Here is a 24131-nt window from a genome sequence, read left to right as displayed (position 1 = left end):
AGGAAGGTGGCCTGTCACCGCCTGGTGGCACCAGCGGTCCCCGCAGCAGCGGCAGCGAGCGGTTAACACAAACGGCCCCAGAGTGCTGCCATTTCACCTGAGAGAGGGGAAAAAAACAAAAAAAAGAGGGCCAGGTCCTACCAGAAGGGTTTCAGGAGGATAGGAGCGGGGATGGCAGCTGACAGCAAGAGCAGGGCTGCGACTTCCCCCAGGACGGTCACTGCCAGGTCACCTCTGCTGGCATGGGGGACACAGACCACCAGGCTGCAACCCCCGAGCCCGGGGACCAGCACCAGGGTCGTGCTATCGCAGAGATTTATGTCCCTCCTTTCTCCCGGCTGGATCGAGAGTCCCTGGCTCGGTGGAGCAGGCCGGCCCTCCCGAGCGGGCCACCGAGCGGGGAAGCGGCCCAAGCCATCAGGCAGCAGCGACGTGCTGTGGAAACGAAGTGTTTATTAAGGACCAAGCAGGGATACAGGGGCAGGAGGGAGGAGGCTTCGCTGTAAGAGGTGCCTCAGAGACGGGGAGCTGCGGTGTGCCGGAGGGACGCCCTCCTTCGCTTTCCAGTTGGTTTAGTGGGAGCAAGACAAACCCCCTCTCCCCGTCCTGTCCCCAGGCATTACCAGGGCAAGGTTCTGCCTTTGCAAGAGGGTCTGTCACCTCAGGACCGCCCTCCCAGCCCGTCCCTGATGGGCATCAACCCCACCCAGGGAACACAAGCGCAGTTTCTACAAAAATATCCTTCCCTCCCGAAAAAAAAAAGACTGTAGAGAGCAGGCAGGGCTCCGGCGGTACAGTGTTATTGCTCAGTGTGACGGGCGGTCGGACACAAGAACTTAAGGCAACAGGAATAAGTGCACCAGGTGGCCCCCCGACGCGTGCGCGGCACAGCCGGGTCCCCAGCCCAGCTCATTGTCTCAGGCAGTCCTCGGTGACACCCTGCGCGGCCAGTTCCGCCAGCACATTGTCCAGGTAGTTGGGGTCGGGGTAGCCGTGGCCGCTCAGGTTTGTGTCCATCTCTGTCTTGTGGTGGATCTCGTTCCACACCACCGTGTTGCTCTCGCCGGTGGTGCTGGAGGTGCCCACTGTGAAAATCAGGCGTCTCTTCCAGGCCACCCTCAGGAGCTCCAGGACCTAGAGATGGAAGGAGAAAAAACAAAGCTGGCCTTCAACACCTAGGAGACTTGAGCCATGAAAGCAGCTCGTCAGAAACTCGACAACCTAAATCCCCGCCGTAGCAGGAGGAAACCAAACCAGCATCAGAAGGGATCTCCCTCACCTCCCAGTTAGCTATGTGGTGACCCTGATGGGAAGAGACCATTCCCTGTACGCGCTGGTCTTCCAGGACTTGAAAAATACTGGCACAAGTTGAGACAAACACCACCCCCACCCAGAGGAAACCAGGATGGGAGGAGCCAGCAGATGGACTTCCCAAGCTCGGAGGTTCTCAGTGCAAAGCCCTGTAACTGCATAGCTCAAGATACGCCAGGAGTGTCTTCCCAAAAAATCAGATGGGATTTTTTTTTTAGTAAAGGGATGAAGGAGAACAAGTCTTCACAGCCAAAGCTGTGGAGAAGCAGCGAAGATCTTCACAGGCAGAGGGGCTACAAATGCACCCAAGGAACAAAAAGCATGGGCAACTACCAAGAATAGCTGGTTAGCATCAGGGGGACAGGTCCCAAAAGCCACCCAATCCACTGACACAGGGCCAAGAGACAACCTGAGAAGGGTCACGTTATCAGGGTGTGATACTTTACCTTTCTGCCCTTCTCATTGTCTGGTAGATAACAATAGCGAGGAAAGCCTCTTGCCGTGTAAGGCATCCCAGGGTTGGGGTGCTCAGGGCCCTGCAATAGATAAGACATATTTGTCACGGACGCGTCCACCTTCATATGAGTTAGGCAATCCCTCAGCAGCAGGATTTGACACAGACCCATCTCAAACCAGGTCTTCCACGTAAAAGCAGCAAGGTGTTGCTGATCACGTGTATGAGGTAATTTGACTTGTTCTTAGGGGACATGGCAGTATCACGGGTCCTCCAAGAACCGCCTCCTGCCGGGATACAAAGCCACCTCTTCAGATTACTTAAATTCTGGTGGGAGACAGCCTCAAACCACAGCTCCTTCCATGTGGTCTGATGACACCCTGGAAAGACCACCCAGCTCAAGCCTTTGCAAGCTCACTGCAACCACTGAAACCTCAGACGTGGGTTGTGAAACCAGATATCGGGATCTCTCCCACCTTGTGAGCAGAGGCCGAGTCTCCTCGCTGCTTCATGCAGACGTTAGTCTTTACTGCAGGTTAAAGGCTGTCATAGACCCTGGGGTCACTCTCCAAGTGGGAGAATATCTTTCACGGAGGACACTCAAGTCACCCATGCACTGAAGAACAGCCAGTGCAGCTGCTGGCTCCAGGCACCTTAGGCTGCCCAGCGATGGGCTGCCAGTAGGTACTGTACTGGATCCCAGTACTCTTCTGGGAGGCTCTCACAGCTTGTGCTACCCGGCAGTAGTCCTTCCTGCGAGTGTGCTGTGCACTGACCTGGATGCCTCTGCTGATGTGATACACAATCTGGATTGTCCCGCAGTCCTTGTGGCCAGGGAGGGACTGGGGGAAAGTGGAGACCTCCATCTTCCCTTTGGGCTGAATACCGGTTTTCTCTCCGTAGATGGTTTTACAAGAGGGGCACTGCAAACTCCCGTCCTGCGGGGAGAGAAGCGGGCGTCAGAGCTCCACAGCCAACTCACCCGGGCGCAGGGGACCTGGTGGGGACGGGCCGGCTCGGTACCTTGTTTCCGTTGGAGTACATGGCCAGCATGCAGAGCATGTGGAAGGAGTGCTGGCAGTTCGTCAGACGTCCAACCGTCTCTGGCTTGATCGTGCCGCCCTCACATGCGTCGCCATAACCCGAGGGGGAGGACAGCTTCTCCATGCAGATGATACAGTCCTAGAGTCCAGGACAAAAAGGAGAAAACCACTGTGTAGTGCGAGCACAGGCTGACCGTAACGACTGATGCAAGGAAGCGATCAAGGAGATGCTTCAGGAAGATTTGCCCTCAACTTTAATCCTTGCCTTTGAGGTTTAAGGGCACTGAGACAGGTTTCCTTGTCTGGCTGGTATCGCACCACTCCACCACCTCCTAGGCAGCACAGGAAGGGACCTGCCATCAGTCAGAGTGGGAACTGAGTATGGATATGTCCTGCTCCTCTACAGAGCAGCTCCAGTGCAGGGTTTGGATCTCCATAGTTTTGACCTCTATGAGCACTGAGAGGAGACCAAAGCCAAACTCCCTCCTTCATCCCAGGCCCTGCAACCTGCTCCAAGGAGAATGGGGAGACATCGCCAGGATTAGCTACTCAACCTTGCACCGTGCTTTCTCTATCACAGTCCTCTGACGAGGACAAATCACCAGCCCACATGTGGACTTCAGGCAGCGCTGAGGCCTCTCCACCTAGTGTCAACAGTGCCATTGCAAGCAGCAGTATCTACCACACGGGATGTCCAAGGCAGGATGCTCCTCAAGCATCGCTGTGGTTTTTACAGCACCCCAGTGAACAGGCCACTGGGCACGCTGGAGTGAAGCCACCGTCCTCTCACCTCATCAGCAGGAGAGCCCTTCACCTCTTCCAGGTACTTCTTCACCACTGCTTCTGGCTCGGTTGGTGTCGCTGCACAAGGCAAGAGGAGAAAAAGAGAGAAGAAATCAGATATGCTGTGAGATATGATGGGCACGTGCAGGGTGAGCTAGAGAGAAGGGGGACAAGCAAATCACTGGCCAGGATGCCAAGGAGAAAGGTTAGGGTTAGAGGGGGAGAAGAGGCTGCTCTAACCGACCCCTACAAACCCCGCAAAGGCTTTGCTATCAGAAATGGCTACCACTGGGACTGCGAGCGCCGCAGATGGGAGAATGCACTGGCAGATGTTGGTGCCCTGTGCCATACCCCCAGGGGTCTGCCTGTAACTGCTGTGCCCCAGTTCTCCCCACGTACCCCAAACAACGCCAGCCAGGTCCCAGCTGGACTTTCTTTGTGCACACCAGAGGCCAGCTAGGATCAAACTCAACCCAAGGACACTGTGGTCTCGCTGGGATAGAGGATTGCATCTTCTGCAGTGTCAAAGGAGAAAAGGCATTCCCACATGGCCCCAGCTGACGTGGGACCTTCTCACACCCCGCAGCTGGCACCTGAGAAGGAGAGACCCAGCAATACACTAAGCCTCAGGTCCTGTTTTGAGTATGGCAGCACGAGCCTCGCATCCTTAGTGTGAAATCACTGCTTTTCTCTCAAACTTCCACATACATCCAGCAAGACACAGCACAAGGGTACATAAAACAAAACAGGTACTCTATTTGCAGCACGTGACACTGAAACCTTCGCATTTTCCTATAGTCCCTGCTCCCCAGCCACCTGAGCAGCCCACCAGCACCGGCAGCCTGGTCCCATTGGAGGCATTACGGGATTAAGCAACAAATATCACACAAGACCCGGAGAAAGTTATCACCGAGAGCATCAGCATCACCTCAACTCCCAGCCCATCCTTTTGGAGCTGCCTAGCAAGGCTTGGCTTAAGCTACCTCCACACAGTGCCCAGCCCCGGGTTTGAGGAGATGAGCTCCTTACCGGTCATCAGGCCCGTCACGGAGGCTACCAGGCTCTTCCACCAGCCTAGGAAAGGAAACATTTGCACAAGTGACATTATGACTCCACCTGGCAGGATGCAAAGGAGAGACCTGCTACTTGGCTCGGGGGGAACCTCACCCTTCCTTCCCAAATCTTCTTCTGAGGGACATTGGGGCAAAGCAGCGCTGTGACAAATGGGCTGGCAAAGACGTAGCTCTTCCTTCCCTGTTTTCCTCCATCCTGGCTGGCTGAGCCACCGTGGCAGTTTGGGGAGCAAGGGAAACGCTAGCAGCAGCCAGACAGGCTACAAACATCCATGCCCGACATGCCAGGGCCTCATGAGGGAGCTGTACTCCAACACTACCCCAAAGAGCTCCACTCCTGAGTTAATTCCTAAGCCACAGCAGGACATCAGCTGTATTTTAGCACAGAGAGTACTGCTACTCCAAACTCCACACTGCCAGGCGGATGCAGAGCTTCACTACGTGCAACTGCCGGGCACCAGAGCTGCAGGTGTAGCTGCATGACATCCATCTTCAGCTCTCCCCATCCACTTCAGTGCTTTCAGGGAAGATGGAGGGTTCACAAGCACTGCCTCTGTGGTTGAAAAAGCTGTGCATCAAGAGACAGCCCCTGGAGCTGGCACTGAGCTGTTCTGCCACCCAAAAAAAGCAGATTCTGTCACCAGGAGGAAGGGGTGGGTGCTATTTTCCGGATAACCACTTTTCACGGTAGAGGCAAACATGGTGAAGCAGAAGGGAAGGACTGCTCAGATGCCACGGGTGGCGTTAAACAGGCAAAGACCCGGATGGCACAGATCTTGTATCACGTAGGAGCCCCTTGTTCCCGTGAACGCCAGCTCTGCAAGCGGCTGGTGCTACGGGGGCACCTCGACGGAGAGCACCAGGTCGCCCTGCGCCCTACCAGGGAAGAGACGCCTTCTCGCTGCAGACAAGCTGGCTCGGGGCAACAGAAGAGAGCGAGGCAGAGAGTTAACGTGGGCGGAAAAATCGTTTAGCTAAGGAAGACTGATGGACTGGGAGCTGGACTCTCCTAAGCGAAGACACAGTCATTAAGGTGAGTTATTTTCAGAAGGGGATTCCTGGCCACCCTAAAACATGTGATTTCTGGCAGCGGTTGCGGGAGGAAGGTATGACTGAGCACACCGAGAAAGAAAAGGAGCCCAGGAGGTGAAGGGATGCTCCCTCCAACTGCCGGTGCCGGGCAAGAGAGATGCCCAACACCTCAGGCAGAGCAGGGCTGCGAGGATCACCCTCTGGAGAGCCTTAGCCAGGAAGGTGGTAACAGGCTAAAATAAGCATTAAGCCAAAAAGCAACATGGAAGTAACTGTTTTCCACTTCAGAGGCACGCCAAAATCCCCTGGCATTTCCAAGAACCGCCACAAGAAGAGCAGGAGACAGAGGAACCTGGGCAAGCCCCAGCCTTCCAGCTCTCAGGCCAAGAGCTCAGCAGCGCCAGGAGCTGCTTCAAGGCCTCATCACCGGATCTCAGAGGCAACGCGGCTCCTTGTCTTGTCTTTTCCAAAAGAAGAGAAACAGGTCCAGGAATCCTCTCTGCTGAGACCTTGCTCGCACACAGCAGATCAAGAGCTGCCAGCCAGGATTGAGTCGCCAGGGGATGCAACCAGCCTGAACCGTCTCAGCTCAGGGTCAGAGCTCAGCTCGGCGCTTACTGTGCCTGAAGCCCTCACTCCAGGCTGGCAAGCACAGGGTGGCACTTTCCACGTGTGGCACTTGGAACCAGGCTCTGGTCTGCAACCACAATAGACCTTCACGGTCACATGGGAGACAGAAGCTTCAGCTTCTTCTGCTCTGCAGGTTTTGGAGAGGACCATGTGAGCAGGGCTAGCTACTACCCACTGTTAACTCCATCCACCTCCACAAGCACCCGATTGTGATGACCACCGTGTTCTCATTCCTGAGGATTCTGTGTACCTACCAGACTGACCACCACATCCTTCTCCATCTGGGACTGCGTTTTCCAGGTGGCTCTTGTTCAAGCGACCTTCTTGTCTCCTCTGGCTACGGGCCGGAGCAAGCAATGCCAAAAAGATGCGCAGACAAGGTGGTGAAGACAGCGAGGGAAGCGAGGAGAGAGGGTGTGTTACACCAGCAGCAACGCCTGCCCAGTACTTGGCAGAAGCCCCAGCTCACCTGCTCCCACCTGCACGGCACATCTGAGCAGCTTCACAGCAATTCACCTTGTTCCGAACAGTGGAGGACGCTCTTTCCCTGCAGCCCCTGCTCTGCATTTCTCTTGCTGTTGACTTTCTTTCCTCTGTAGTAGCTCGGAGAAGGTGGCAAGAGATGTCTTGCCCAAGAACTGGCCAGGCTCATTTGAATGAAATCAATGAAAGGAGACAAAAATCCTGGTGCAGAGATGGGTAAGAATGAGGACAAGAAAGCTCTTTGCTAAGTCTGTGGGGTACAGCAGGGATTTTGGGCAAAGCAAACGGCATTATACCACCTCACCAGCTGGCATTAGGATGGAGCTGGGGGCAATCAGACAGGCAGAAGGGGGTGATGCAGCCCTCAGCCACCCTTAGGAAATCCATGCCTGATGGATCTGCATTGTGGCATCTCTGATCTCTTCCTGTAAGTTTGCTGTGATAATGCTCTGGTGCATTTAGATCCACCAAGGCTGCCTGGAGAGAGAAAGGGCTGGAGAGCCCAGATGCTTTAGAAAATCTGTCCCCAGCTGCAAGTGCTTGAATGTCCAGTCCCAAGGAAGCCTTTTGATGCCGAGAATTTGGTTTCAGCAGCGGTAGCAAAGCCCACGCAGCCTTCCTTGCCTCCAAAGAAAGGTTCTGTCTTGGGCAGACACCTGGCAGGCCTCATCCCAGCAGCAGGACGGCAGGCACAGCACCTGCCACAGCACGAGCCACGTGTGCTTCAGCACATGAATCACTTCCTTACGGGACCATTTGCTCCATAAAAGCGTTTGCCTCCAAATCTTTGTTCTAGCCATCCCTTGGGATCATCAAAGCCTGTTCAGTCCCCACAGTTTCAAGATTCAATAGCAGATTGAAAAGGCAATAGCAGAATTGACCGATGCTGTTCATCACCAGCTGGCCCAACGCTGTGCTATTGATTTATCTGGGATGTGAAGGAATGTTTACCATTCTTTCATTTACAAAGAGAGGAATAACGATTTTTTTTTTTAACGCTTCCTCTTCCTCCCTGTAGATAATAAGTTGCTTGCTGAAGCAAGGGCTTTCCATGGGCAACATTTAACAGATGTGTTTTGACTCCTTCCTCAGCAACCAAATGCTTGCGGCAGTAACATGGCTCTTTCTGTATCCCTAAACCAGCCATATGGTTAGCATCAGTCTCCTTTTTTTTTTTGATACCCTACACAAGCCAGACACAGGTTGTGTCTAGTTATAGCCATGGACAGGCGCCCAATCTGCTCCCAAGATCACCTCTGCGCCCTGGACGTGCAAAGGCTGGACCTACTGGCCTCAAGCCCCAAGAGTGCTTGTCCAGAGATCAGGAAGGTGAGAGGAGATTGGGTGTAAAACAGGTTTTCTCCACATTTAGCGTTCCAGCAGGATAACCAAGCAAGCAGGCTGCTCTTGTCCTGACACAGAGCATCCCTGTTATCTCAGCCCGTCTCCTTCAGCAGATGGTCTCCTCTGGGAACAGCAAGCTCCCCCAAATCCGCAGGGCTCTCCAGTCCGACCCATCCCATAGGCACTGGCACAGTCCCAGCTGCAGATGGACGGACATATGGGGAGCAGAGTCAGGCGGGATTAGCAGGACCAGACACGGTCCTGCTCGGCAGGGAAGGACGAGCTCATCTCCTCTCCCTCTGCAGTGTGACTGCCCATCCCAGAGAGGACATGCCAGGAAACCTCCAAGCCAGGAGAAAAGTGGAGGGTGACCCCATCAGCCAAGAGGGTAACAAGTGGCTCACCAGACCCAAACCACCACCTTCTCCCCTCAGTTCCCCTCCGCAGCAGCCGGGTCCATGCCCGAGCAGCACAGCAGCGCTCGGGGAGATCCGGATGAGCCGCTCTCCTCCCTCCTGGACAGCCGACTGGAGCAGCCTGAGGAAGCGCAGGGCCATGCCAGCCGCCAGGAAGGCAGCGCTGATCCATCGGGATGGCAAACGCTGGCAGGCTCTGTGCCAGCAGCGATAGCGCAGTGCCCGCCCGGAGACCTGCAGCACCCACTGCGCAGCACTCGTCTGCACCAGAGACATCACTGCCAGAACAACAACATTAACGAGTCCTGGCTAATTAGCGTCTTTGTTTAACATAACCCAGCTATTCTCCAGGCTGGCTGCAATTCCACGGACGCTGCCTCGACCTGCGTGCGGCCGGGGTTTGCAGCAGCAGGAGGGAGCAAGAAGGGGCTCGGCAGGGGTTCGCTGCACCCACCGCCAGCTATTTTGGCACCAGGTGGTTGTAGTCAGCACACCGACAGACCCGCTCCTGGAGGCACGGTGCTCGCTACAGCTCTCCGAAATGGAAAATCCTAGAGGAATGTGGGAGGGGAAAGGGCACACAACGCAGAAATTCATGGCAAAACCCAGGCCCATCTCTGCCTGTTGGCAGCTTCAGGGTCTGTAAAGGGAAAAAGAACAGTTTGACCCAAAGTTAGGCTCACTGTTTTCACCACAGAACAGTGTTCTTAAGCCAGGAGGCGTGTTATACAAACACAGCTTGCTCCTGGGGGGGGGACTGAGCATCTTCTTCACCCCAGGAGTTGTGCACTCTGCAAGAACAGCCTCCCTGCCCCAGCAAAGGGGATCTCGCTTTCTAAGACAAAAGGGGAGATTTTAGCAAACTAAAACAGAGAAAGGCACCCCCTTCTCACGGGTCAGCACTGGCCAAGTTCCTCCTCTGCAGCAGGACGGCTGGCCTAAATCCTGCCATGCCAGACAGGACAAGGAGCCGCTTGGTGCCCCTGGCACGGATGCCGTCCTGTCTCTCCTGCTGGCATCCCCTCTCTGCTCCCGAGATGTCCTGGCCCCTGCAGGTGGCATTGGTGAGCTGGTAGGGAGGTGTCAGCCTGGCTCTCTGGGATGGCAAACGGGCACAGCCCTGGGGCTGAGCCACTTGCCCGGACCCCCCCAGGGGCTGAGGCTGGAGCCAGCCCTGCCCCAGCACACGTGTGAGCTCCCGGGTGCTGCAGCAAGCGCTGAGGAACCAGCATCTCATGGAGGAAGAGGTGTTGCTGACAGGGTGTGTGACACCCGGCACGGCTACAGCCACCCCTCTGCACACACCAAACACAGCACGTGCCCCCCAGCCCACCTCCCGTCCCCCCCATTTCATGCTCTGCGTTGCTGCTCTCCCCACCCCGCTCAAGACGTACCCTCCTGTTCACATCGCGCTCTTGCAAGCGCCCTGGTTGCCTGCGCCCGCACCTCCTCTGCACCAGGCAGAGCTGGACGCTGCGAGCGGTGCAGAGCCCGGCACCGGCACTGGCACCGGCAGACCCCGCCGAGAGAAGCCAGTGTCCAGCCACACTGCGGGGTGGGGGGGCTGCAGAGGCTGTGTGTTTGTGGCCACCCCTTGCTCTAAATACAGCTAGTTTCACGTCATCAACCAGCAGCAGGCGACCAACACCAACAGCAGGCCTGGCCCTCTGTTTTTTGGGCTCCTCCAGTGACAGGGGCAAGGCATTCCCTCTCCAGGAGCATCCAGCCTCTCCACAGCTCCACTTCGGCACTGTTCCCAGGGTGTCCCCACCACCCAGCCCTCATCGCCGGCTGCGGAGGGCTGCATGGATGCTGCCTGCGCCGGGAGGGAAGCCCCAGGAGCTGTGTTACCCCACCGCCTTGGCAGGTGGCCCTGCGGAGCTAGATCTTCATCCAGCCCCTCTGCCACCCACCTCCGCTCGGTTCTCTCCTTCACCACCCATTTTCCTTTGCTCCTCCTGTTCTTCGCTGCTACTCCTGCCACCCCCTGCTTTCTCCTCCCCCTCCATCACACATCCTACTCCACATTTGCTCTCTCCCTCCTCGCCGTTTGCATCTCCTCCTCCCAGATCCCTCCATAATGCACTTCTGCAAGACACCTCCCTCTGCATTTAATTTCCATTTTCCTTCCTCCTTCCTTCGGACAGGCTTGGACCTCGCTTCCCAACCAAGCCTCCTGACTGCATGCACAGGTTCCAAGGACAGAGACATTGGCACCAACAACCCCCCACCCCTGCCCCGAGACAGCCAGATGCCTCCTCCCCTCCACCTCAGGGCTCTTCCCTCTTTCTTAAACACAAGCATCACCATGTTGAATCACCCCCCACCTCTAGAACCCCTTTCATTTATCTGGAGGGGGAAGCACCTGAGGTTTGGTGGTGGTTGACCACCCCAGGATACCTGTGCCAGGGTTGGTAAACAACCTCCACAGCTACACTGGGCTGGATTCACACCTACCCCCACAGAGCCCCAGGGCTGCTACACATGGATGGGAGCCAGGCTTTAAACGGGGAGCCCACAGACTCTGCAAGGGCAAGGGTGCGGGATGCCAGTGAGATATGAAGAGGAGAAACGAAGGCGCTGCCTTGGAGGTGGCTCAGCTCAGCAGGAGAGCTGGGCTAACCCAGTCCTTCCTGCCAGGGCACATCCGCCTGAGAGCGCTCCACTCCCTTCCACCCCAGACAGAGGTGGAGAGAACAAATCCTCTGCAATTCGACCTTGAAAGCCCTGTATGACTCAGGAGCCTGCGTGTCTGGAAGATCCTTCTCATCTCATGACTCAACCATAGGAACATGGCTCACAAGCAGACCTTCTCTTGTATGGATTAAATACTCTCCTTGACAGTCCCTCAGCTCCCAGACTTGTCCCACCAATGAGTGAGAGAAGGTCCTGGTACATGGGCGCCCAGGGCTCCCCCATAGGGTGTAGCAGGATCATGGGGGAGGCTGCAGAAGTCTCTGACATGCTCAGAGAACAACTGGGCTGCTCCAGCTTTAATGACTGATGGAAACGAGCAGAGCTACCGCAGGACAGGGTCTACTTTATCATCTCATTTTACAGCCTGTCAGAGACGGTGCAGGCCAGAGGAGACGTGCCCTGCTTCTCTCCCCTTGGTGGGACAAACATCATCAGTCAAATCAGAAGAGCCAAGAGGGCGAGGGGAGAGACAAGAGGAAAGGAGGGAGGCAGAACAAGTGCAGAGAGATAAAAGAGAAGGAGATGGAAGCAAATATCAGAGTTTGAGCAGGAACTACCTTTCTTGGACACTTTCCTCCCCTCCTTAACTGAGCTGTGTTTTTTAGTGGCTTTATGGGTGGTGGCAGCTTGCGGCACACAGGTGAGGTGCACAGGGAGTCCAGCGGCTGACATCAGAATAGCCGTCATGCCTACAGCGGGTACGAGATCAACATGCAGGAAGGAAACAACGGGGAAACACATTCATTAAAAAAAAAAAAACAAACTAAAAACTTTAACCTTTCAAAGAAATCTTAAAAAAAGATAAAATAAAACAAAAACCCAAGCCCTTCAATTCAGAGGATGTAAAACATCCAAGAGGCAACGGGGTTGGAGTCAGCACAGGGACAGGATCCAGAGGTTTTTCAAGGGAAACAAATTAAAGTGGGGAAACATGGGCATAAGTCTTCCCTGTGACCCTCTGGGACGGCGTGTGAGCGGGACCTTCCTCCTTCCCTTGGCTATAGGGCTCCTCAGGCATTGACCCTGCTGTGGTGCTCAGTGCAGCCCTGACCTGGGGACATGAAGGACAAGGGGCATCACCCCTAAAGGTCCTGCTTGGCTACTCCCCGCCTAAATCTATGTGTTTCAAAGGCATCGCACCAAACCGATGCCCAGAGTGCAGCTTAACCACCTTCAACCACCACGGCACGGGGCCATGGGGCAGACCATGGGCTGGAGCTGCCCCACTGAGTCCCCTGCCAGGCAAGCCCCACGGTGGCGGCCCCACGGTGGCTCGTCTCCTCCTTGGCACTCTGTTTTTTCCTAGCACCCCCAGCTGCAGTGCAATTCTCGCCCTCCCCCGGCCCAGCCCAGCCAGCTGTATTCATGGGATGCAGTTTGTTAAAGCTAATGAATCATTAAAAAGGACAGCCATTCCCTGAAGGTAAAATTGGCACCCAGAGAGCGACAGGACCGATCCTGCTGATCTAATGTGATGTTTGCCTGTGAAATACGGGCCGGTTACAAGTCATAACATTTCTAAGGTAGCACGTCGCTGTTAAACTTCCATTCAAGAAAACACCTGCCTTTGCTTTCCCAAGAAGCAACTTCCCACCTGCAACAGCCACTGCCAGAACTTAAAAAAATAAAATAAAATATATATGCTTCTGGTTGCAAACCAACAGCAAACAACCTAAAAGGCAGTGTTTCCCCAAAAGCTGCCTCAGAGTAGACCATGCAAAACCGCATCCTAATGCTATGGAAAATCTTGCCAGCATCCTGGACCGTAGTTCACAGCCAAAGCTGAGATTTCTAAGGTTTTGGTGTTTGTTTTTTTTTTCTTTTTTCAAGCCTCTACTCCTCTGGGTTGGGAAAGGAAGACAGGAGAGCACATTCGCCAGGACAAAAGAGAGGCACCTTGCCCACAGATGACTGAAAATCGAGTTATGACGGGAAGCATCAGCTGGTTTTGCGGGCAGGTGGTAAGACTATTTTCTGCCTCAAATATGCAACCAGTCAAGAACCTGCTTGTGATGAGAAATCCCCTGCGCAAAGCCTGTGTTGGTGCTCCACAAGCAGAACTAAACTACCCCTACGCAGTAACGACCGCATTTTGTGCCAGGTCCTTTCTTGATACATGAAGTTGGATGCTTTTACTAAAACTTTCCCATCTAAGGACCACAGACAGACAGAAAGGGTTTCACAAGACGGGGAGAGGGGCACAGATGGATGAAGTCATTTCCCCAGGGTTACCCAAGAACCTTTGGCAGAGCTGCTCTGGCCAGAAGACCATGCTGCCCAACGCATGGTGAAACCACACGCTTCCAAATGGAAAGAGGTGACACCAAACCAGGCAGCCGTGGATCACCCTTGTTAGGTACCACCGTTGTTGATCTAGATCCGAGGTGCAGCCCCCCCCAGTTCCCAGGAGCTGCAGGGCCAGAGGAAGATCTTCAAAGCATGCAAGTGTTGAGTTAGTAGCCCTCACCCTGCTGACAACACCAGGCTGTTCCCGGCAGGTACAGCCAAGGAGAGCCCCTGACCCCGCTACCAAACAGTGGGTCTCCAACTGAACATCACATCCAGATATTTCACAATCAGAATAACTTCCTTTAAGTCTTGAACTAAAGACCGCAAGACTATTGCGTGCTCTCAACCCTGGTCTAAGCCAGCAGTCCTTCACTACTCCCACGGAGCGTTAAGGAAGAGCGTAAATGTTCCCGTAGCAAAAGCTACTATTTTTTTGAATGAGTGAGTACAACTGAACGCCTGAAGCCCAGCAACAGCACCAAAGCTGCCGCCTGCATGGGCACCAGGCAGGTACGTTCCCCTTTCAGCGGGTTAAAGGACAGCAGGAGGTATTCCCAGAAAAGCCGTACCAAATCCTGCTATTAGAGAGCCCAGAGGAACAGTGTTCTGAGAAACAGGCAAGATGCTGGACCTCCCCATGGCCTGACCCCACCGAGGTGGCAAAATGCAGTTCCCCAGGATCGGTAAAGTTGTCTCCAAAAAACCTGCTTTAAGCAGGGCAATAGCACTCATTGCAAAGTCTGACATTTGAGAAGCAAGTCCAAAGACTAACAGGGATTATCACCGCCTACGCACAGCTGACTGATAGGCAAATGCGAAATTAATGCTTTCTTCTTAAGAGATCAATACTGTCTCGTTAACATGAACATGCAGAGCTCATTTAAAAAAAATAATAAAAGAACACGACAGAAGCAGAGGCTGAACAACCGACTTCAGACTCTTAATGGCGGAGGACAAAATGCTGCCTTCAAAAATCAGACTTAAGTGAAGAGCACGAGCCACAGAACCTCAGCTGAGTTCAGTTATCCTCTAACACAGCCCCTCTCACACCTGGAATAACACGTCCAAAAACGCCTGCCAGCATCATGAATCATCACAAAGAAAATAAACATTTATTCCAGGAACTTTCTTTCATTTTATGAGCTGCAAATGCATCTACAACTCCACACAGATATACAGCACAGGGAAACACGGGACCAGGAGAATTACCCCAACCAAATGGTCTCCCATGGACGATCTTAAATTGGCCAAGAGAAGATAATTTTCCTCTTTTACCTTCTGCTGCCTTCAGAGAAACACACAGTGCATCATCTTCCGCAGATTCAAATCAAGAGAGCATTCAAAAAGGGGATGTTCTGGTGTTACATTGCTCTTCTGGCTCATCTCAAAACCCAGCAGCAATGCTTCCTTTACTGGTCTAATACAATACTGGAAATCTCAGCATCTAACAATCCTCCCACAAGTCTGGTGACAAGAGTCCCCAGTGAGGGATCTCCTCTGATCCAAGCCTTACGTGGGAGTGTGTGTGTTCATTCAAAGTGCCAAAAAAAAAAAAATAGAGACACACGACACATCTGCAGATCGATTTTCCAATTCTGACCTACGGACACAACAACTTAAATTCAGAATTTGTTGTAGGCATCCCTGGAGTTATGTCAGGAATAAGTGTGGCCCTGGACAAATTCTCACCTGAATACACAAGGGCCAAGCTGCAACAAGATAAGCTTGCCCAGACCAAGGCTGCTTTGGACACCCATGCATTCCTGCAAGAGTTCCTGCTGCTCACTAGTTATCCCAGGAGCTTGAAAAATATTATTTAATATGTTCACACTTTCCATTGGCCACTGGGTTTCTTCCCTGCAAGGACTGCAGGAGGGAAGAGACAGCCTTGCAAAGCATCCTTTGGCATCTGATCCGATCCTATGTGATCAACAACCACGCTCAGAGAACGGCCTCTTTTCTCTTGCTCGAAGCATCTCTTTGGCCAGAAGTACAACGTTACTGACTCTTTGGGGTAAAATTATTTTCACTGGAGCTATGACAACATCCACCAGCTTTTCTCAGCCTGCCGTGTAAATAAGGGACTTTTGCAATATCCTGTGCAGAAGCTGAGCATGGGAAAAACACCCTTAGATAATAATGTAACGCCTTGACCACACTCTTGCTCACATACCCAGCCTAACGTGCCCCTCTGGCCACCGGCTCTGTGTTTGCACAGACCTGTGTTTGCACAGACCTCAGACTGGTACATCTTCGGTTCCAGTCCTGGATTTAAGCAGGTAGAGGGGAAAGGGCAGAGCTTACCTTCAAATACCCTGAGATCTCAGAAAACCATTGCTCGTTTGTATGATTATATCCACCAGCAAAATTATTATGGCTAGTATTTTCCCAAACGCCCCAGCTCTAGGAATCGTGCAAATGAGAAACACTTGGTTTCATTTAACAAAAAAAGCTCGTTTCCAGCCTTCATCTTAAAAATGGTATTACAAGGGCCTTCATACGACGGCCTAGTCCACCCCCTAGCCCCAAGGCACACCTGCTAAACTCCACTATTCCCAAGAGATGTTAGTCCAGCTGATCCTTAAATACTGTGGTTCAACAGTTTATGCTTAGACTCCTGCTCTGGCATTTCACCGTACTAACTGAATACTCACAGGGAAAGAAAAAGCTTAAAAGACAAGTTTCCACATGCACCTTGAAGTATTAAAATAGTATTAAAAGAAAGCAAGGAAAAATAAACGCATTTTTTTTTGTACAAAACATGGTTTTAAAGTCAGCTTCTTGATTCCTGGGATCCCGAGTGCTGCTTTTAGAAGATGTGGGGTTGAGAGTGTTACCAATCCCCTCACTCAAATCCCCAGGTGCTCATCACACAAACGAAACCCAGCTTCTCATTCAGACCCGCAGAACCTCCCGTCCCCTGTTTATCCACCCGAAGTTCCCTCTGCATCCGAGAGATGCAACTGCAGCATTTCTTGAGATCACCCGCGAGATTCAGGGGGTTTATCCCTCCTGCTTCAAACCAGAGTCAAACCTGCTGAGAGACACCTCGGGATGGAGGCCAAGGCTTGCGAGACTTCTGGACACGCTTCCCAGAATAAAGCCACCTTCAGTTCCCATCTGAAAGTGCCCTCTCCCCCCACGTCACCACAGAGCCATCAGGTCTCCTGCCTTTCCACCAGTGATGCTGAAGGAAGCAGTCGAGCAGCAGGGACCGGAGGAACAAACGGGGCTCAGCCCGTGCGTTAGAGAATAACCTGAATAATAAGTAACTCCAAACACCATCTGCAGGATTTTAAATATGAACAAAATACCACTTCCCAGAAGAGGTTCTAGAAACAGAAAGCGAAGCATAGAGGGGAAGAAGGTGTCCCTGAAGACCCAGCCAATTAACGTTTCGATAAAATTTGGCCTTTTTGCCAGAACTCTGCTGCTTGCTTTTTACCAGAAATGTTCCCTGAGATTTATTTTCCTTTCGCTTGCTAATTAACTTGTCCAGATCTTTCCTCTGCTTCTATGTGATTTTAAAGACAGACTCAAATCCACATTTTTCCTCCTCCCTTGCACCTCTGAGGTCTGTTACACTTGGCACAAGGCAGCACAGGGCTGATCAAAGCTGTGTCCTACGAAGACCTGGATCTGAAGGAGACGCTGGTCCCGGGGAGTTGCTCCTGCCCTGACCACGCTCAGGCCAGCCCATGCAGCTCTGCCCTCCCCTGCAGCTCAGCCTGCCTTCTGAAGAGCTGAAGATTATTAAAATGAATTAACTATTCCCCATTTTGCACCCCCAGCCTCCAACAACAGAGGTATCAACTACAACGCATAACCTTTTCATTTTATTTTATTAAATGGTGGTAAATGGCTTATTCTACTGAGCTCTCCCGCGGCCTTTCATACTTAAACGTGGCACTACAAGGCATAAACAGACCACGCGTATTCACCTCTTCCAAATTAACAGTGGATGACTTGCACATGTAGAAGGAGATCACAGTTAACAACATTAACACAGCCTAAATTCACCAGGGCTCTTTAGTTCTTTGCTGTATTTACCTTTATGTGACTAAGTACCTAATTACACAGTCAGTGCTAACAGCCAGGGGATGAAATTCAGAGCTTTTATAAGCAAAGGGAGCTCTTCTGCTCAGGTCGTCCACGTAGAGGAGGTCTGAGCTTGACTTTACACCTCATTTCCACAAAGACTGATTTGCTAACGGGGAGGCAGACGGGCTACAGGCTGTCAGAGCACGCTCAGTGTTAGTCGTTACACAGTGCCCGCTTGGCTAGAGAGACATGCAAGGCACAGTTTTCATGATGGTCCTAACATCAGACAACTGGAAACCTCAATCCTGGGGATCATTTTTAGGCAGGGTAAAGCCTGATGCTCGGGAGGAGACCAAGCATCATCATCTTTCCTGGAATAAGGTGGTAACCCTTTCTCTAAGAGAGAGAACATAACTGTCTCCACTTGCTCAGGAGCAAAGTTTGGTGTCCAAGGAACTAATAACCTCCACAGACCATGCATGGACAAGAGCTACAGCAAGGAGAGGGTTAATAGATACTCTGTGGTGTCTGAAATGGGTACAGAAAACCCCAGAAAACACCATACATCAGATCTTTTCCACTCATCTACCCCGGGTTATGACGTTGCAATATGATTTCGAGTGCACAGTGGGTGTCGCTATGGAGAAGACACCTGCTCTCGGCAGAGCACCCATGTCCCCAGGCACCGCCACACCAAGGTCCCGCGGTTTGGCGCTGGCTGAGTCAAAACAGAGCAAATGCGCCGACGGATTTTGGCATGGAAACGCTTCCCCTGAAAGCTGCAAGCGCGAGTTGTCGTTTTCAAGGCAACGCCATTTCATGTTTAACTGGCAAAACTACTCTGAAAAGGAGCACTGAAAAGGGGCACTTTCATCCCTCCCAGACACACTCCTCAGGTATATTTAGCATCGTATTCACAGGTTTGGATGATAACAAGCAAACCTGCATTCTGCTGCCGCAGGAGACAACATGTGATTCAACTTCTGTCCCTTCCTTTCCCCAAGTTGAGACGTCACAATCGTTTTTTTAATCTAAAGACCACCTGGGCTTTTGTAATAAAACCACATAAAAAAAAAAAAATCACATTAAAAACCACACACTGCTCTTCCTCCTTGACTTTAAAAAAAGGGAGCAAGTAACAGCTAGCACTGAGCTTCAGCTGTGTGCTTCTCCCCAGCTACCTGCTCATCCACACCTACAGGAGAAAACACCCAACCCTCAAATAAACCTGCTCATTTTGAGAGCCTCAGGACCTGCACTGATGAGAAAAAGAGTTACTAAGGTTTGACCACCCCATTCTCCCCCAAATTAGTCCTCTTGGCCTTACTGAACAGTCTTTGGACCTAAAAGCCCAAAATACCAGGGACATTTCATACCTCCTAAAAATTAACAAAGCAAAGTGCCACAGAAAGGTAAATCTCTTGTCACGTAACGCTAGGGATAGAGCGGGTAGGGCAGAGCGCGATCCTTACCTGCCAGGGCCTGGTTCACCTTGCTGGGTTTGGGCATCTTCACCGGCAGGTTTGGGGCACTGGAGAGAGAAAAGAAAAAGGGACAAATTCAATGGCACGGGTCAATCACAAACAGAAGAGAGACAACTCAGCAGAGCACTGTTCCCTCCTGAGCGCCAGGGGCCTCAATACATTAACTGGGATTAACTGCTCAGATGAGCCCCATCTGGGACCCCCACCCAGGAACCCACTGATCCAGCAGCTACACTTAAGGAGCCAAGTCCTTACCAGAGCTTTCTAGGAGGTTTACTTATCTCCAAGGTGGACCTCAGCCCTATGCTGTAGGTAGCTGCTGTCTCCCCTGGCTGGATGCTGGGTCCAACTCATCCCGTTCTCTTGCTGGGGTCTGATGGTGGGCCCCGTTGCGTTGCCAACCCCCTGCTCTGATCCCATGGGGCATCCCTGCTCTTGCTGCTCCACCACAGAGCTTCCCGTGAGCAGCCGACCTGCGCTACAACAGATTGCTGCCCCAGCAGGTCCATGGCATGAGAACACAGCCAGGAACCGCTGGGATGCGGCAGATAAAGTTCATCTTAAACCTTCCAGGCGACTTGGTCTCCAACCGGAGACATGCTGCTCACCAAAGCATTGAACCCTCATGATGTATAAGAAGCTGCAGCTGTACAGATCAAAGGAAGCAAGTGTTATCACCCCCCACTGCTTTCCAGAGAGGGAAACTGAGGCAGAGAAAGGCCAAGAAAAGCACTTGAGCACATGCAGCTGCAGCCCTGGGTTGAAGAGGATCAAGTCTTGACTCTCCCTGTGCATCCATGTGGTTACTGCGAGATGTGGGAACAAGGAAGAAAAGGTTGAAAGAGACTTAGAAGAGTTTGGTACCCACCTTCCTTTGCAAATCGAGAGAATTTGGACACCAAACGTCCTGTTCAGGTTCCTAACCTGCTGTTTTGGCAGTGTTTCCCAGCACCGGCAGCTGCACCTCAAGCTAGTTTGGGACACAGGGGCAGCCAGGGTCATGCATTCAGCTGATGGCAGGAGTTAGGAAGGAAAGGGTGAGCAGCAGCATGAAAGCTGAGGAGGGGGTCACTAGAGGAGAACAAGCTGGAGCCACGCAAGCAACGCAGGAACATTTGAAATCCAACATGCTGGCACAGAGAAGCCACCCACGGGCTGTGCGTCAGGTGGCACGTGTGCCTGTGACAGAGGCAGGCTCACGCACTAATACAGTGCAGTTAATGCAGCTGCAGTTAGAATCATAGAATGTGTTGGGTTGGAAGGGACCTTTAAAAGTCACCTAGTCCAACCCCCCCGCAGTGAGCAGGGACATCTTTAACTCAATCAGAATACAGGGTGCATTTGGGCAACCATCTCGAAGGACACCCCAAAACACACAAAATAATACCAAAACTGGCCAGCTTCTTAGGAATTCACAGAGCAGACAAAGGTGGACAAGTGCCCAAATGCCGTCCACTATCTAAGGAAGAAACGTGATTCTCTCCAGCTGGGACACAAAAGCTGCCACTGTGCCCACAACAGAATCACAGACATCGGTCCCTCTCTTCAGCTTTGCTAAGATCTTTGTCTGCATTTCCATGACAATGACCAGAGCTGAGAAGATCTGTGAGTGACACATGGCTGTCTTCCACCCTCAGGACAGGGAGGCATCCCCACCTCCCTCCTCTCCTACCTGCGCAGTTAGAAATAGCTGAGCTCCCTGAAGAAAGCCCCAGGCAGGACCCAGGGCTTGGCGCTGGCGCTGACAGCCTGGCCAAGCGAGACCAGCTCTTCCAGACACTTAAAAAGCTCTCCAGACCACAGAGCTTTCCTTTTTGTCTCTTTCAAAGACTGTGTTTTCCCCTCTGCTGCCCTGAATTTTGCAACCGTCTTCAAGTGATGCAACAGATTGCTCTCGCTACAGCCCAATTCAAACGCGATACAGTGGAAATCCTCCCCTCAATTTCAAAGGGCTTTGAATCAGATGCCGTCATGTCACTCCTCTTTACGACTTCTTTTTTTTTCCGTTCCTGATTCAGCCTCTTCATCACAGCTCTTTCTCAGGTATTTCCCTCCTCCTTCTCTGCCTCATCCCCTTGCTTCATTTCTGCTCCTGTGATCCTCTTCAGATGACAGCTAGTAGCAGGGCTGCTCCCTCCCCAGCTGCAGACAGGAGGGTATTTGAGGACCAGATAATGAAAAGGAACTTGAGAGATCTGCTCCCAAAAATCAGAGAGGTGTTGGACCCCGCCTCCTTCCCTCCTACTGAGCAGCCAAGCAGACAACACGGTGCCTGGGCACCCCTCCACCCCAGCCTGTGGCCCAGCACATGACTGATACTGGAGAGCTTGTGCTTCGTCACACCACGAAGCGCAACAGCCACCTTGGGTGCTTTCACTTCCCCGTGGAAGGTAGAAATACAACGGAGCACAAAGCTGAACCTTCTGCTCTGCCAGGAGAGCAGATGGGCAGCGGGGGATCCTTCCAAAGGGATGGAGGACAGGGTCATTACACCTGAGGTTGAAGAAAGCACACCCAGAGCTGCTCTGGGAAGGAGAGCACTGGTAACCACGCTTCGAAAAGACCAGCAGAGAAATTCTTCACTCTTCTTTCCTGCATTGCAAGGATCAAGTCCAAGTCACCCAGGAGCCAGAGCTCGTATGAAGTGAGAAGAGCCCTTGAGATTTGCAGAGGGAAATGGATAAGCAATCAATCGATGCATTTGCAAGCAATCAAGTTTTGGAAGCTGGGAGTGCACTGCAGAGAAATTACCACCCATCAGCCAGGAAACAGTCCCTGATCAGCTGCACTCCTGGTGTAAAGGCAAAGTGTGTCAGCTTTGACTGCTGGAGGCTTTAAGCCAACTGATGTGATGATGGAGAAACCAAACACTTCTTATTTCACAGGGGCTAACATTCAGTTAGTGGCATCTCAGCTAACAATGTTGTAGGATGTGCTGACCCATCCGCTCGACACCGTGTGAACGTACCGGTGGGGCTGCCACGCACTGTGATTTCTTTTACAGCTGCAGAAAGCCCAGACCTAAGCGCTGATGAAATCAAGGGAAATCCACCCGGCTTTGAGGTACCGCTGCCACCACGCTGCCTGGGTAGATTTGCAGCCGCAGTGCGTAGGAGGAAGTGTTGCCACGCCAAAAAAGGTGCAGAAACGCTTACTCAGAGCCTACCCCAGGTCTGAAGTGGGGTTTTTTTTTGGAGAAGGAAGGGAAAGAGATAACAAGGAAGGACTCCCGCATCCAGCTCTGGGCTCCCCGGTTGAAGAAGGCCAGGGAACTGCTGGAGAGGGTGCAGCAAAGGGCTACCGAGATGCTGAGGGGACTGGAACACCTCTCTGATGGAGAAAGGCTGAGGGGTTTGGGTCTTTTTAGTCTGGAAAAAAGACGGCTGAGGGGGGATCTTATCAACGCTTATAAATACTGAAAGGGGGGGTGTCAGGAGGATGGGGCCAGGCTCTTCTCAGTGGTGCCCGGGGACAGGACAAGGGGTAACGGGCACAAACTTGACCATGGGAAGTTCCATCTCAACGTGAGGAGGAACTTCTTTACCCTGAGGGTGGCAGAGCCCTGGCACAGGCTGCCCAGAGAGGTGGGGGAGTCTCCGTCTCCGGAGACATTCCAACCCCGCCTGGAGGCGTTCCTGTGCCACCTGCTCTGGGTGACCCTGCTCTGGCAGGGGGTTGGGCTGGGTGATCTCCAGAGGTCCCTTCCAACCCCCACCACTCTGTGGTTCTGTGATATTGCTACTGTAGTACAACACGGGCTGTGCCTCGACTCGGAGAGCAGGCTTGCAAGCAGCACAAATAGACATATTTAGTCCGTCAGCTCAAGCTCCGGTATCGTGACGCCAGCGCTGGCTTCTTGGGAGAGCGCCGGAGTCAGGCTGGGGTGAGGTCCTGCTGATTTACTCAAGGCAGGCTCAGTTAGGAGAAAACCTGATGCAAGCAGGCTGGTGGGGGTCTCAGGTAAGGGAGATCTGGAGAGCATCAGTGCAAGAACCATCTCTGCAGTGCAGAGAGATGACAGGGGTCCACCCAGAAACCCACTCCTGCTGCCTCTGCTGCCCACAGATGAGATTTCTAACCAGCCAGTGCCTTTGACTCCTAGAGAAACGTTCAGGCTGTGCGTGCAACACGTGAAAGTCAATGCCTGAATTCTCTGAACGTTTCCTGGTATCGATTCCTCCTCCCTGGTCCAACTGTTGTCCTGCCATTCCCACAGCTCCTGCTCTGTATGCTGGAGGTGACTGAGTGCAATGGGGGTCACCAGGTTGTGAAGAAAGGGATGCAAAATAAGACGCTGTCCTCAAAGATTCAGCAAGAAGATCCTGATAAGATTTCCCATCACCGGTTCCCAGGAAATCTGCTACAGGGGGCAGACGAGGCAAACTGATATTTCAGCATGACAAAAGCACTCACTTCTCCGGAATTTCAAGATACTGCAAGACCAGTGAGACAGCTAAGCACAAGACCAGAGAGGAAGCGTGGTGCCCGTGGCTGCTGCCATTTCAAACTCTGGGTGGCCAGGTTTGAGCTGAACACCACCTAAGCCGCACATACACAATATCCTAAGGGAGTAGAAGTGGGGAAGTCTGTCTCTTCACCCAATACAGCCCTCTCTTCCTTCCTCCCTCCCTGCACACCAGCCAGTGGGCCACAAATTCCTGTTTCACAGCATCTTTGTGGCCCTCTGGACAACAGCCGACACTTCTCCTCCCACATCAGGGCTGCGTGCAGCCCTGCCTCACGTTAACACCAACTGCTGTCACAACACCCAAGAGTCTAATCCCCTCCCGGGGCTAACCGAGCATATGATGACCCTAATAACCACACAGCAGTTTCTCCCCTACCTTTCTTATCAAGAAGATACCAAAACCCAGACCGAATCTGTCTAAAGGAGGACCTTTTGGTGGGCTGCTCACAGCCACGTGGATGGGTGGTTTTGCTCCTGGCACCAAGCGGAGGAGATTCCCCTGCTCCCACGCGGGAAGAACACCCGGCAGCAGAACCACGGTTGCTAAGTGAGGGCTGCAGGATAAGTCACAATGGGCCCAATG

At 52.7% G+C, this 24131-nt stretch overlaps 1 protein-coding gene across 3 annotated transcripts in view; it reads right to left on the bottom strand.

Annotated features, from left to right (window-relative positions):
* Window positions 1–435: 435 nt before the first annotated feature.
* The window catches only part of DTX2 (deltex E3 ubiquitin ligase 2), a 39837-nt gene continuing 16141 nt past the window's right edge, over window positions 436–24131 (bottom strand). The window contains exons 4-10 of one of the 3 annotated variants that reach the window (XM_063341775.1): window positions 19069–19127; window positions 11824–11955; window positions 3599–3669; window positions 2789–2947; window positions 2542–2703; window positions 1758–1847; window positions 436–1134 (exon numbers count right to left, since the gene is read on the bottom strand). In XM_063341775.1, coding sequence (XP_063197845.1) covers window positions 910–1134; window positions 1758–1847; window positions 2542–2703; window positions 2789–2947; window positions 3599–3669; window positions 11824–11955; window positions 19069–19127 — 898 coding nt within the window. In that variant the 3' untranslated portion in view covers window positions 436–909. Of the gene's footprint in view, window positions 1135–1757; window positions 1848–2541; window positions 2704–2788; window positions 2948–3598; window positions 3670–4620; window positions 4666–11823; window positions 11956–19068; window positions 19128–24131 lie in introns of all 3 variants that reach the window. The other 2 variants (XM_063341776.1, XM_063341777.1) reach the window with 2 other exon arrangements.

The sequence above is a fragment of the Chroicocephalus ridibundus genome, chromosome 7 (genome assembly GCF_963924245.1).
Source record: "Chroicocephalus ridibundus chromosome 7, bChrRid1.1, whole genome shotgun sequence".
In the NCBI taxonomy this organism is placed as follows: Eukaryota; Metazoa; Chordata; class Aves; order Charadriiformes; family Laridae; genus Chroicocephalus; species Chroicocephalus ridibundus.
This window is presented reverse-complemented; position numbering and strand designations above follow the sequence as displayed.